Source organism: Peromyscus californicus, unplaced genomic scaffold (genome assembly GCF_007827085.1).
Source record: "Peromyscus californicus insignis strain IS unplaced genomic scaffold, ASM782708v3 Scaffold_21__1_contigs__length_65335640, whole genome shotgun sequence".
Taxonomy (NCBI): Eukaryota; Metazoa; Chordata; class Mammalia; order Rodentia; family Cricetidae; genus Peromyscus; species Peromyscus californicus.
The window spans coordinates 12,991,671-13,007,018 of record NW_026294514.1 but is presented as its reverse complement, the minus strand read 5'-3'; the positions used below and the strand labels follow the sequence as shown (position 1 = coordinate 13,007,018).

At 45.3% G+C, this 15,348-nt stretch overlaps 1 protein-coding gene and 1 non-coding gene across 4 annotated transcripts in view; one reads left to right on the top strand and one right to left on the bottom strand.

Moving 5' to 3' along the window:
* Cdk15 (cyclin dependent kinase 15) overlaps positions 1–15,348 on the bottom strand; it is a 100,259-nt gene that overhangs the window by 35,076 nt on the left and 49,835 nt on the right. For all 3 annotated transcript variants that reach the window (XR_008220840.1, XM_052749547.1, XM_052749548.1), the window contains one exon: positions 8,125–8,188. Coding sequence is in view for 2 of the 3 variants with exons in the window: in XM_052749547.1 (XP_052605507.1) it covers positions 8,125–8,188 (64 nt within the window). In the remaining variant the exon portion in view is untranslated. The remainder of the gene's footprint in view (positions 1–8,124; positions 8,189–15,348) is intronic.
* Positions 4,046–4,118, top strand: Trnaa-agc (transfer RNA alanine (anticodon AGC)). Its single transcript has one exon. It is a non-coding gene; the product is annotated as a tRNA-Ala (tRNA).

Genomic DNA, 15,348 nt, shown 5'->3' with positions numbered 1-15,348 from the left:
CTTAAAGCTACAGCTCTCATTTATAAAGTATGGATGGTAACATTGCTCCTATTTGATAAGGTGGCTGTGGATCAAAGTAAGATGATTCCATTTCACCACTATCTATCGATGCGTATTATGAACCAGTTAAGGGGCATGCATAAAATTCAGCTAGAAGTAGCTGAGCTAGAATTTTCCAGAGTCCTTCCTCTTACAACATATTTGAACAAAATAAGCAGTGAAGAAGCCAGTATGGGTGACTTAGCTGGCTTACACATTCTGTGGTAGGCAGATAACAAGGGTTCTCCTAGGGAAAGGCTCTGTGGGCACAGGATGGGTGGGCATCTGACAGCAATTTAGATGTGGGGAGCGAACAGGTACAGCCTTAATGGGTACTCAGACCCACTTAGGTAGGTGCTTAAAAACTGAACATCAGCTTTCCTGATGTGGGAATCCAGACAACATTTAGACCCACAGAAGCCAACCCAAAAGTCAGACCTGGTGCCACCAGGCATGCCCAACATCCTGAAGGAGGCCAGGGTTTCTACGGTTCTAAATATGAAGAAACAGTGGCAGTGTGTCCTCACACACCTGTCATGATGCCCGAACCACTGAGTAGCTGAAGTTGACCACTGTGACAGAGAGAATGGGGGTGGGGTGGGGGGGACTTGGATCGGGCTTTTCTGAAAACCTAGGCTCTGTGGCAGATGCCGTTCGACAATTTCTCAGCACTGGGCTGCAAAAGGGGGACAGGGACACAGCGTGACAGACAGAAAGAGCAAAGGTTGGATGCTGGTTTCATCCTTTCCAATCAGGGAATTCCTCTCTGTGAGTCTAGGAGAACCTTTCCTCATCTGTAGGATGGTACGTACCACCTCCTCCAACAATGAGCTAGGCGAGCAGTCGTAGAGATTAGCAATGATGTGTAATAGATATATAATGCACGGTATAGGCGTATCATTATATATGCATTTACATGTGTACATTGCCTGGTACACAGGGAGCACGCTCTAAAGGATAGGATAGCTCCCATTGTGTGGATCAGGGAACTGGAAATAATAACACCCTTAAGATCTCCCAGGCAATAAATGGAGGAAGTTGGACTTTCAATGCGGAAGGTAGCCCCTTCCCTCTGAGTTCAGCCACTGACTAACTCACACAGCAAAGAACTCATGGGGCAGAGCTGACACCAGAGCAGAGGCCATGTCAGACTGAGTCCCCAGCAATTTGCTCAGAGTTCTTGGAGTCCAATGCACAATAGCTCTTTATCATCCCACTGGGTGCAAGGGTCATTTCCAGTCCAGTCTGTGTCTCCTGCGTGACTCCCACAGTGGTGTCAAATGCAGCCAAGCTCTTACACCATCTTTATTATATATTATATGTAATAAAATATATGTGTGTTTATAAATAAATTTATAAAAAATATAAATATATGTGTGTGTGTTTGAAATTATAATTACATCATACCCCCTTCCATTTCCTCCCTCCACCCCCTCCCATGCATCCCCCCTTGCTCTCTCTCTCTATACACACACACACACACACACACACACACACACACACACACACACACACAAATACAACCTGCTTAGTCCGTATAACGTCGCCTATGTGTACGATCAGCCCTGAGATCATATACATACAGGGAACATCTTAAACTGGTTTTAAAATCAGAAGGAGAATTCGGAGGTTCCACTCCTTAACTAGATAGAGAGCTGCTGTCAGTAGTCCGCCCCAGCTATTTCTTGCTTCCACCTAGCGGTCAAAAGTTGCAGAAGCAAGCACACTGAAAACCAACAGGGTGTGTAGGCTGGTCTATGTCCTTTGGGCGGCAGGGTACAGACTCGGGCGCCTGGGGGCTTTTTGTGTGTTCTGCTTTCTTGCCTTTTGACTCCCACTAAAGTTCCTCCAGTGAAAAACCGTTTCTTCCTGAACCTGAAAATCAGCCTAATCCCGGATGCTTCCCTGTGGCTGAGCTCATGAGGCAAATCGGGCGTGCTTTTCAGGAGATACTTCTTTAAAAGTCCGAAGGCCTCAGTGGCCGCCCTGCTCCCCTCGCGGTGGGAACAGGCATCAAAGCGACAGGGGTAAAGTGCTTTGCACGCACATCGGGAACTAATTGCCAATTTGGCAAATGCATTGACTAATGTCACGCACTGTTATTTCTAAATCCTCTCCTGTCCTTGACCCCCGGTATCTAGATGTAAACTTGGAACCATTAGTGGAGAAGGATAAAGTCTTCTGGTGCCTCAAATGGAGTTGAGAGGGATTTAAACTCAGCGCTTTTGAGTGTGGTGACATGAACCCAGCAGTACATTAATGCTGGGATTTGAGCTCACCCAGCGTGAGAGCTTTCAGAACCCGTGTTTAAGGAAGCAAACAGAGCCCCGACAGACCTTTTCAGAGGAGCAAAGGAGTTGGACAGAGCAATCAACGGCACATTAAAAACCACAACTGGGCTGCGATCATGTGGGCCGAAGAAAAAGTTCCTCTTTATCACCAGATCTTCGCATCTAATGAGACGGTGCCTGGACAGCCTCCAGAGGAGCAAGCCTCCGTTTACTTTAACAGAGACACGTCTAAATATTTAGTTGAGTCCCTGAAAAGCCCTATGAGATTTTGTAGCAAATAGGTCTCCAAGGTAAGATCTCGTCGTCTGTGGCCATTGGAAAATATAGACAAAGGGGACTTGGGAAAGAAAAATCAGAAAATATTGTGATCAAAAGCACCAATGCTTACATTTCCTTTTCTCTAAGAATGAACTATATTTCAAGTACTCTCCAAGTACTTAGGACCAACACCATGCTGGTTGCTACCTCATCTTAGCCTAGTCTGTTTCCCTTCTTCAACAGGTTTTATTCCTATCTGGATGGAGAAATCCACACTGTGTGGGTGGGCATAGCCTCTGTTTTGTTGGCCCGGATTGAGGTTCTTGAGGTTCGGAGGACTCTGAGTGCACTTTCTTGTGAATGGAAGGAAGAGGTGAAAAGGCTTTGTAAAGACATCTACAGGCGGCGGCTGCTCAAATTCACACTATATTAGCAGATCTCAGCCGAGGTGAACATCTGATTTGCTCTCAGCCTCTGGGATGCCCTGTAGCACAAACACACCACAACCCAGAGAGTCCATCAGTAGGGACTTTAACCTCTTCAGACATTGAGGTAGGAGAACCCCCTTTAGGACTCTATCGTGGCTTCGGGATGCTTTAGGAAGGGTCACCAAAATTCCTTCCCTCCCCCACCGCAGGAGGCCAGCAACCTCAGCCCCCCGTCAGTTTGATTAATGTGTCTTGGCTAATTGTGTGAAAGATAGCAAGTGTGACCACTTTATTGTTCAGCCCAATCACAGGCACCTCAGTTTGCATGTGAAAAGGGGGTGCCTTGCAGGAGGAGGCGGGTGAGTTCTGGCGGCTGAGTCAAAGGCTGAGAGTTTGGGGGGGGCACGGAGCAACACCCACTCCTTTGAGGGGAAGTTACTATGCTCTACTAACCCTGCAAACCATAGTGAAAGACCTTTTTCTCCTTCCCCTTTTCCCCGAGATCTTTTTTCCCATGGTACAAGCAGGCGAGATGCTGGCTACTCTGCAGATGGGGTTCACGTTCCAGGGTTTTTAATATTTCACTTTTATATTTCTGTTAGAGGGTGATCCCGCTGAGAGTCTGGGAATCCAGGCTCGTCAGAACCCCCTCACTGACACTTGGATATACGGCTCTGAAAGCCATCCCAGGAGGAAAGATTAAACAAAAAAAAAGGGGGCCTATTTTTCAAAGCCTACTCCTCAATCTGCCCACATCAAAATAAGACAACTGGCCCTTTGAAGTGGAGAGTTCTCAGCCCAGCTTGCTCAAAGTGGGGAGTGAGGAAGGACAGGAAGGAGGAAGGAAGGAGCAAAGGAGGCAGCCTCGAACATGATACACCCCTCTCACCTTCCAGATTTAATCAGGTACAAGCGGCTACAACCCGCCACAGCCTAAAGCCCCCGCTCCTCAGAACTGGGAGGAAGCTGGTTCTCACTGGAGTCAGCACTGGGTGATTTTTAACACTCCCATCAGAATCAGTATGGGGGTTGGGGATTTAGCTCAGTGGTAGAGCGCTTGCCTAGCAAGCACAAGGCCCTGGGTTCGATCCTCAGCTCCAAAAAAAAAAAAAAAAAAAAGAATCAGAATTCAGACAAGAATCCCAAACAGAATCCAGTAATGGTGGCAGCAAGTGGGTGGAGAGTGGACTGTTTATGCAAGTTCAGAGTTGCCAAGTACCTTTAATTGTGCAGGGTAAAGAGTATATTAGGAATTTAACTCAGCAGTACACGGTTTTCTAAATGGGCAAATGACTGGAATGAATATTTCTAAAAAAAAAAAAAAAAGGCATGTGAACAGCCAAGGAAAACATTCATCAGTAATCCTCAGAGAAATGAGCATCAAAACCAAGAGTTTGCATCCAATGTCAGTTTAGAACAGACGCTATCGACAAGATGAAAAGCAAGCTGGGCATGGTGACATATGCCAGTCGGGAGGCAGAGGCAGAGGGGTCACTGTGAGTATGGGGCCACTGTAGGCTATGGAGGGAATTCCAGATCAGCCAGCTCTATAACAAGACCCTGTCCTCAAAAACTAAAAAAGCAACCCCCATACACAAACAATGATGATGATGGTGATGGTGGTGGTGGTGATGGTGGTGGTGATGATGGTGGTGATGGTGATGGTGGTGGTGGTGGTGATGGTGGAGGTGGTGGTGGTGATGATGATGGTGATGGTGGTGGTGGTGGTGATGGTGATGGTGGTGGTGGTGGTGGTGGTGATGATGATGGTGATGGTGGTGGTGATGGTGGTGGTGGTGGTGGTGGTGGTGGTGGTGGTGGTGGTGGTGGTGATGATGATGGTGATGGTGGTGGTGGTGGTGAGGATGATGATGGTGGTGGTGGTGGTGATGGTGATGGTGGTGGTGGTGGTGGTGGTGGTGGTGGTGGTGGTGGTGATGGTGGTGGTGGTGGTGATGGTGGTGATGGTGGTGGTAGTGGTGATGATGATGGTGGTGGTGGTGGTGGTGAGGTAAAAAGAGAAACTCTCATTCTTCTCACCATCGGTAGGCATGTAAATGAGTACAGCCATTATAGAAAACAGCTCAGACGTTTCTTTAACAGAAAACCTGGAATAAAAACCCCTGTGATCCCGCAATCTCACCACTGGCTGTCTCTCCAAAGGAACTGAAGCCAGTGTTACACTTGATGTTCACTGCAGCACTATTTACACTAGCCAAGGTGTAGACCAAGGTAGGCAGCAACTGAAATAAACACGGTGTTGTACGCACGTAACAGAGTACTATGTGTCCATGAAAAACAACAGGATTCTGTCCTTTCTAGTAACATGGGTGACATTAGAGGACACTATGTTCATTGAGCAAGTTGACAGGAAGACAAATCTCCTATTTTCTCACTTCTATGCAAAAGTTGATTTCATAGGAAGGAGAGAGGAAGGCTGCAGATAACCAGAGCCTAGGAAGCGGGCAGGGCAGGGGAGGGTGGAAAAGGGGTGACTAATAGGAACAGGGGTGCAGTTGGATAGAAGGTGACTCATGATGTTCTGGCACCCACCTCCTCCTGCAGCAGCAGGTCAGGAATGGGGGTAGATGGGCATGCCTCAAGAGACACCTGCTTATTCATAAGACTTGCTCCTGGGACAGGAATCTCGATGATCTCTTTAAAACATGGTCCTTTTTGATTGAGTTATTAATATAGTACTAACCCCATGCCCAAGATACTCTGAACTCTTAAGATTTGCAAAGGCCGAGCTGGAAATTCTGGCTGTGGTTAAGGGTACAACTCCTTTCCCTATGCTCAGCCTGACCCACGACCACAGGCTTCCCAAAGCCATAGAAGCCCCCCCCCCCCCCCCCCCCCCCCCCCCCCCCCCCCCCCCCCCCCGCCATCATAAGCGCTGCAGTACCAGTGAGAACCAGGGAATGAATCCAAACCCACGCTCTGGAGACTCAAGAACCCACCACATCCATCCAGGGACTGCAGTGCCTTGCGCGAGTCTAGCGGATTGCAAGCTCTCTAAACAGTTTTACTTTGAATTAGACCAAGGTAGACAATAACGCAAAAGTGTAAGCCCTGTTGATATTGGGACTAGAGAATTTTCTTTGTAAATAAAATTTCGAATTACTTTGACACGAGGGCGAAATGAACAATGTGATGTATTTCTCTCTGTTTTCTTGGAGCCCAGGTATCTTCTTAGCATGGAATCTGGCAGGGAAGAGTTTGGCCATGTTCCTAGCTTTGATGATCATCTGTCATAGGGGTATCTCACTATTGTCTGGGCCAACCTGAAACCCGAGTATTTGAAGTTTGGGGTGGCTGCCTATGTTCACCACAACAGCTTTGAATGCATATGTCCCTAAAGGCCTCTGATTCTAAACTTCTGCCTGTGTCTATAGCAGAGAGCAGAGGGAGGTATGTCGGCCGTTTTCACCCAGGCAGAGAGAAGTGGGTGGGAAATGAGGAGGACTAGATTCTCCTGGAAACCATGGCAACCAAAGCCAGGCGCTAATGCAGACTGAACCATGATCTCCATAAACGGCCTTTTCTTTCTTATCTCACACCAAAGGGGAAGGCACTATCCTGCACCTCAAGACCAGAGCGTCAAACTCTTGAAAAATAGTTAGAAGTAGTTAAGCAGTTCTAAATGACTCTAAGGCCAATAAGTAAGGAATATGATCGTTTCCCTAAGAGGTTGAAAGGACTTTACAGTTAGTCTTTAGCTCTCCATGGAGTTTCGTTAACTCTGATTAGTTCAAAAGGACTGATGGCTTTGCATAGCTTTTTGAGTAAAAGTAATAGATGCAGATAAAAAGGGAGAAAGCCTCCTTCTCATGTCCTGTCTATTCCCCTTCCTCCTGGTTTTTTGTTTCCCTCTCTCTCTCTTACACACACTTACACACACTCACACACACACACACACACACACACACACACACACACACACACACACACACAGAGTTGGCCTTTTAGACTTAAGTTTCTCATGCGTTAGCTTCCCAAGTGCTGGGATTATGGGCTGATACCGCCACACCACCCTGATTTTTGTTTTCTTCCTTAATCGCTTTGAAGTCTTCCTGCAATTTCTTGCTCGCATGAAACTCTTCCAGGAAAACTTTACACCAAAGTCTATAGTGACAATTTGGGAAATCTGGGGTTTATTAATGGAACAATGTAAGAAAGTCAAGACTGGATCATCTAGCTTGGAATACTTGCATCCAACTCATGTCCTTATCTGTTCCCATGCTCCTCCCCCTTAACCCTGTCGGGGAGAGGTTAGCATCCTCATAGCCTTGGTTTGTGTCTCTGGCTTCCAGGGCATCTGAGGCAGGCCCATCTTCATCCTCTGGCTCATTGGATGCATCCTCACTTCTGTCTCAATGCCCTGAAGTGACTTCTTGGTTAGCTGACCACTTCTCAAAGAATCTCCCGGTGGACAATACTTCCAACGCTTCCTTACCCATCCCCAGCAGCTACTCCGGAAGGACGGTGAGTGACAGGAATGACCAGCTGTCAGGCAGAGAGACAGTTCTCTCGAGGCATCTTACCTGGCTTATCCTAGGTCTAGCATGCCTCTGGCTCCCTCTGTTGCTCTAGCTTTCCTGTTACACAAGGCTCAACCATGGAGCAAATAAACTCAGTGGTAGTCATGGGCTGGCTCCACAGTGAGAACAGTTCCTTGCTCATACAATTCAAAGCATGCTGTTCCTTTGAGCCGTGGTGTACTTGGAAATGGATGTAGACAGCCCTGGTAGCAGTCCTTTCTAGTTATTTTTCACCTTGCTACCTGGGTTTTAGATCACTGGAGAACAGATTTAACCTCAGTCAGTATTTCACTCTCTTTTTAATAAAAGGATTAAGCTGGGCATGGTGGTACAAGCCTGAAATCTCAGCCCATGGGAGGTAGAGGCTACAAACAAGTTCCAAGACAACTAGGGCTCTACAGTGAGGCCCTGTTCTAAACAAATAAATAGACAAAAGAATTCGTTGGAAAATATATAAATCTGCTAGTCTGTCTTTGTTGTGTCTAATGCCAGATGGACACCCTGCGTGGCCACACTCTCCCAGAATTGCCAGTTCTCGGAACGTTTAGACTCTTAGCTCAGTATTACCTGGATTGTAGTTAGGCAGCTTGGAGACTCCAGGCCAGGTATCCTCTGTAGGGACTCCCAGTACCTACACAGAGAAAGAGAAAAGAAGTGAGAAGAAACCAGCTGGACAGAGAAGACACAGACGCAAAGGTCAGAGCAGAGAGGGACAAAGAAGTCAGTGATGTCACATGGAGCCAGCTGATGTCCGGGAGAAAGAATTGTCGGTAGTTCCAATGTTTTTTAGCTTATTATGCACAGCACCCGTACCCCCACAGTCCTGAGAGTGTGTCTCCACTAACTCACTCTGCATGATTCCCAAGTGTTAAGGATATGAAGCAGCTGGAGTGACTGTCCATCAACCCCCATCAACCCCCATCAACCCCCATCACCCCCCCATCACCTCCCATCACTTCCCATCTTGGTCCTATAAGCTGATCGGCAGGAGATGCTGCTGGCCTGGATCATGCCTCAGCATAGGTTTTTCAGCTGTTTCTGGATGTGCTCAAATTAAAAAGGATTCAAATGACTAACCTTTAGGCGGTAGAATATTGGCTAAAAAGGACCCGGCTCCAACCTTGCCTTTTCTACTAAATTCATCTCATTTTTTTGTTTTCTCCATGTCCGGCAGCTAGGACTATAACTTGGTTTTCCACTGGTGGATTATACTGGTAACATCATATGAAAGAGAGCTGGCTTGTGCTTTTAAAAAAATTGTGTGTACATATGTGTGTCAAGACGTGTGTAGGGAAGGTGGAGAGCAGATCTGTGGAGCTGGCTCTCCTTTCCTTGTTATGTGGGTTCTGGGCATCAAATTCAGGTCTCCAGGCTTGTGGAGCAAGTCTTTATCCACTAAACCATCTTGCCTGTCCTGACCTATGCTTTAGGTGGCCAAATTTAAGTTCTTGTTTTTAAAGAAGATGAAGTTTTGACAATGAAGGTCTTCTGGAGTGTGAAGTCAAATGGACTTTGGATGGAGCTGTTACTGCAGCCCTCTGTAGACACCATCTTGCCATTCTTTGAAGATGACCATAAACCCCACAGCCAGCGTGTGTGGGGGTCTGAGGAGCATGGCTTTTGTGTCCTGCTGCTGATGTCAGCAGTTTGCTTTATCACTTCAGCGTACCTCTTCTTTGTAGCATATCTTAATATCATGTTTCTGTGGAACACGGACTATAGACACGGGCCCAGTTTATGACAGGAAGCTAATTGTCTGACTGAATGTAATTAATGAGGAATGCAGGACCTTCAATATATTGGTGGTGACGAGGTCCCTGGTGGAGAGGCATGCGTGTGGGGTCTGTTGGGCTTGCCTTCACACAAAAGACACTAACATGCTATTTTCCCTCACGTAGTACATTCTGAAAAGTCATGCCACCCAGTAAAAGCTTCCAACTTTGATCCCATTCTCTAAACAAACTGAAAAGTGACTGAGAGGATTAGAGGCTTTTCCTATCAACCAACCCAAGCCTGAGGGAACACTGAGGAGCCTGGATTCCATTTTGAAAAAACCAACTAGACTAATTCTTCTTTTGTGGGTGAAGCCCAGAGCAGGGGGAGCTCATTATTCTCCCTCAGCCTACTGTCTTCTGTATTTGTCCAGATGCATGTGGAGACAAGCGGGTGTGACTCATGGGTCCCCATTCATCTTCTGTTGGTTGGCAAAGCACAGTGGGAAGAAAACAAGGTCGATCGGGGAGGAGGAAACGATCCAGGAAATGAATAGCAACCACATCCATATTTGCTGGAAGGTGAAAGTTACCAGACTTCTTGGTTCCTTTGTATTACGTTTAACTGAGGCCAGATGGATACCAAATTTTCTGGAAAGTTTTACGTTGAAAGCTTATTAAAACCGAGATGTTAGAAGTCCGAACAAAAATTCGGTTATTCATTTCATAAAAATTCATTTAGTAAGATACAACTTCAGAAACTTTGTAATCTGATTCCCTAACTTATTTCACAGGAAATGAAAGCAAAAATGATGAATAGGGCTACATAAAATTAAAAAGCTTCTAGAACAAGAAACAACGGAATGAAGAAACAATATACAGAATGGTATAAAACATTTGCAAACTGTATGTTTGGTTAGGGGTTAATAGCCAATATGTACAAGGAACTCAAAGAACGCAACAGCAAGTAAACACATCACCTAATTTAAAAAAAAAAACGCACAAAGAATTCCAATAGACATCTTTCAAAGGAAGACACACAAATGTCCAAAAGGCATGAAGAAAATGTTCAACATCACTAATCATCAGAGAAATGCACGTTAGGACAACAATAACTCTGGCTAGGAGACCATAAACATATCACTGTGTGTCTGTTGGAAAGGCTACTGGGGGGGGGGGAGACCAGTAAGGGCTGAGGACAGGACTCAGCTAGTAGAGTGCACGAGACCCTGGGCTCAATCCCCTACACGGCATAAACCAGGTATGGTGGCACACACCTTAGCCCCAGCACTTGGGAGGATCAGGAGTTCAAGACTGGGCTACGTGACACCTTATCTCAACACCCTGCCCTCCCCCCAACGACCAAAGAAGGTGTTGGTTAGGATGTGGAGAAAAGGCAACCTTTGCTCTTTGTTGGTGAGACTATGGAGTAGTACAGCCATGATGGAAATTGGCAGACACTCCTCGAAAAGCTGCTGGCCGGTCCTCCTGTTGCATATGTATTTGGGGGGGGGGGATTAGCGTGTCAGAGAGATGGCTTATATTTACTGCGGCAGGAGTATGGCACATACACACCATGGGTACCTTAGAAAGTATCTTCATGACCCAAATGGCACGTGTGTAAGGTGGTGCATATGGTAACTGGCTCGGTTTGGCCGTTCTATAATGGCCGGTCATGTATTACAAAACATCATACTGGGACCAAGGAAGGGTTCAGGGGTAGAGAGCTTGCTAGCGTTTGGGAAGCCCTGGGGATCTCTTGACCTGAGTTCGGTCCCTGGGACCAACATCAAGGAAGCCAAGAATGGATTCCCATAAACTTTCCTCTGATCTCAATACGCAGGCTGTGGCACCCACCGACATACACACGGCTGAACACATACACAAACACAGTAAATAAATAAATGCACGAGGCGGTGGTGGCGCACGCCTTTAATCCCAGCACTTGGGAGGCAGAGGCAGGTGGATCTCTGTGAGTTCGAGGCCAGCCTGGTCTCCAAAGCGAGTTCCAGGAAAGGCGCAAAGCTACACAAAGAAACCCTGTCTTGAAAAACAAAAACAAAAAATAAAAATAAATAAATAATAAATAAATAAATAAATAAATGCAATAGTTTAAAAAATGAAACACTTAAACTCAAAGTTATACAGTCCTTTCACATCTGTTCTGTCCTCATACCCTCCAAAGTCTTCCTTCCTGCCCTGAATACATACCAATTACAACCATATTTTGCACAAGGAGCCCAAACTGAGATACAATTATTACCATTTTTTAGCATTTACCATTGATTACATGCCTCTGCTCTAAGGAAAAAAAGAAGAAGAAAACTTCAACTGCTTGAGAGGTAGTGTTGTTATAAAGCAACAAAGTTGGGCCCTGGAGCAGACTCCGTAGGTAAAGGCACCTGCCTGCCACCAAGGTTGATGACCTGAGTTTGGTCCCTGGGAACCCACCTGGTAGAAGGAGAGAACTGATTCCCTCAACTTTGTCCTCTGATCTCCATGTGCATGCTGTGGTAGCGCACCCTCCCCCACCCAAAAACACATGCCACACAACACAACACAACACAACAAAACACAGCAAAACAAAACAAAGCACCAAGTGTAGCAATTTTGTCTCGCTTCCCTCTGAATATGGAACAATAGGAGATCTGCTTGAATTAAATGAATCTGGCCACAACACATCGCTAAACAATGCAGCACTGTCTTCCTGGGACAGGGTCAAAGACATCAGTGAGCAATGCAGCTATGCAGACTCCAGAAATAACTAACTAAAAGGGAAAACACAATGAACAGAGGAGAATGTTATGATTTAAAACTATAGGAACTGGGGCTAGGGAGATGGCTCAGCGGTCAAGAGCACTTGCTGCTCTTCCGGAGGACCTGGGTTCAGTTCCCAGCACCAACACCAGGAAGCTCACAATTACATCTGACTCTAGCTCTGAGGCATCTGACACAGTCTTCTGGCTTCCATGGGCACTCACATGAACACACACACACACACACACACACACACACACACACACACACACACACACATATTAGATCAATCTTTTAAAAAATAATAGGAGTGAGGGGCAGTGGTTGCATATGCCTTTAATCCCAGCAGCGGGGAGGCAGAAGCAGGTGGATATTTGTGAGTCTGAGGCCCAGCCTGGTCTACAGAGCAAGTTCTAGGACAGGCTGGGTGACATAAAGAGAAACTCTGTCTCGAAAAACCAAAATAATAACAATAACGATAATTAATAATGATGATGATGATGATGATGATGATGATGAATTTTGTTTGCAGGAGCCATAACCTCCCAGAGTCAGAGCACAGGGACAGTAAGACTCAGAGAGTTTGGACACACACATGTTCTTTATTATACCCGAAGTTGGAGCTGTGTTCAGAACTCATGAGTTCTGACTCCAGGCCAGTATTATTTTGATATGCTTACTTAATTTAAATTTGTAATAAGTTGTCATAAATGTCAAAGTCTCTGGTTTACTTTAGTATGCTGAGAGGCATGAATATGGTTTTCTGGGCAGAGTATGTTGGGCGGATTCATCATCCACTTGTTTTTGCCACAACACTCGTTTTTTTTTGGTACCTTATGTCCAGACTCAAGCAGAGCATCTTTCATTGACTGCGTTACAGAAATATCTTCACGGGGCAGTGGCAGTCACCAAGGACCAACAACTAGCGAGCCAGGGAAACATCTAGTCCACTCTTTTTCTGATTTCTGAGCACTGTGCTAAACGCAAAGAATTGCAAAGTGATTGTTTTTGAAGTGTGGTTGTTTAAATAGCACCAAACGTTTTTTTAAAACTCAGTTTATATACAGTTCTCCAAACAGTAATAGCACTTATAGATATACTTACATTCTTTTCGAATATGATATTTTTCAAACATTCTAATGGCATGCCTCACTTCAGCATTACAGTTTATATTAGCCATCTTCATATACATCCTTTTACAGTATACTCGGTTTACATTTGTTCACACATGTTTCACTGAGACGTCGTTCATCACTCTACTCTGACTGAAAAACACATTTTTCATATTCCCTTTTTTTCCCTGTCATTTCTTGCTTCTCTTAGTCCCCAAAGAATATTTATATGTGATTAATGACCAATAAATATTAAGTAACTAGGTTAAAAAAAATAAACCTTTAAATGTGTAAAGGGCCATTACAGGGTGAAGACTAGCAATACTAATTATTCTCTCTGGGTTATGGACAAGGAGTGAGGACTGGCGTGGGAGAGCCGACCATAGCAGCTGAGTTACTGAAACATCTCTATAACAGTATATGATAGAAGAAAGCAAATATACATTTACACACACACACACAACACACACACACACACACACACACACACACACACACAGATGGTCTTGCTGGATGAGCTGGTACTTGCTATACAGCCCAGGTTACTTTCAAACTCACAGAAATCCTCCTGCCTTAGCCTTCCAAGTACTGGGATTATAGGAGAACTCAAGAAAGAAATGAAAAAAAAAAATTTCTCCCCCCTCCCGTGTGTGTGTGTGTGTGTGTGTGTGTGTGTGTGTGTGTTGTGTGTGTGTGTGTGTGTGTTGTGTGTGTGTGTGTGTGTGTGTGTGTGTGTGTGTGAGAGAGAGAGAGAGAGAGAGAGAGAGAGAGAGAGAGAGAGAGAGAGAGAGGACAACCCATTGAAGTTAGCTCTCGCTCTCCACCATGTGGGTTCCAGGGATTGAACTCAGGCAATCAGGCTTGGCAGCAGGGACTTTTACCCACAGAACCATCTCTCCAGCTCTACACATATTTACCAAGCACAGTACTGCTTTTGCTATATATTTCATCTTACATAATTCCCATAACAAGGTTATAAAATCTTATGATTAACCAACCTCATTTTATAGATGAGAAAACTAATGTTTAAGAGGTGCAATGTGAACTATCCATATTCATAACTAGTGAGTGGCAAGGAGGCAAGGAAAGCCATGCATTAACTACCCCCATCTCAGATGATGCCACAGGAGCCAATGATATGATCCAAAGTAGCATTTATCTTCCTATGAAAAAGTCTTTCGGCTGGGTGGTGGTGGTGCACACCTTTGATCCCAGCACTTCGGAGGCAGAGGCAGGAGGATTTCTGTGAGTTCAAGGACAGCCTGGACTACAGAGCAAATTTTGGGACAGCCAGGGCTACATAGAGAAACCCTGTCTTGAAAACCCAAAACAAAAAACGAGAGAGAGAGAGAGAGAGAGAGAGAGAGAGAGAGAGAGAGAGAGAGAGAAAGAAAAGAAAAAAGTCTTTTGGCTTGAAAAAGCTTTTTGTTTGTTTGTTGGTGAATGAATGTTTCCTATTTTGTCCCATGTTTCCCATAATATCCTCCAGGTGGCCAAAATCAAGTTTGATATTAGTGATTAATTTACATACAACGTCTTTGTGTCTCACAGTACATTTTTATCTTCATCAGAAGACAAGGAGCTGGATCAAGCATAGCAACTGATAAAAACCCCAGTGTAAAGCACTTTGAGGCACATACAATATGAATGAACCTTGAAAGCATTATGCTAAGTGAAATAAGCCAGGCCCAGAAAGACAAGCGTTACAGGACTCCAGTGATGTAAGGTATTTGTTATTTCACAAATTCATAGAGACAGAGAGTAGATGAGAGGTTCTCAGGGGCTGAGTTGGGCAGGCTCGATGGGACTGTGTTCATGGCTGCAAAGCTTTTGCTTGGGATGGTTCGAAGGTGCTGGAAATAACGGCAGAGGTGCTGGCCCAACATCGCCAATGGGTTGACTGTAGTGAACCATACACTTAACTGCTAAAATGGTAACATTTCCCATCTCATTTTATTTTCATTGTTCCATAGTGCTTATTGGGTGCTATGTGATTTTCTTTTAATTCCATTTATTTATTGTGTGTATTTGGAGTGGCACATGTGTGGAAATCAGAGGACAGTTGTGGGAGTTCTCTCCTTCCACGGTGTGGGTTGGAGGCGGAGCTCAGGTTCTCAGGCTTGGCAACAAATGCCCTTACTCAGGGAGGCGTCTTACAGTCCCATGTGATGTCTATCATCTATGCACTGTGTAATGGTAACATCAGGGTA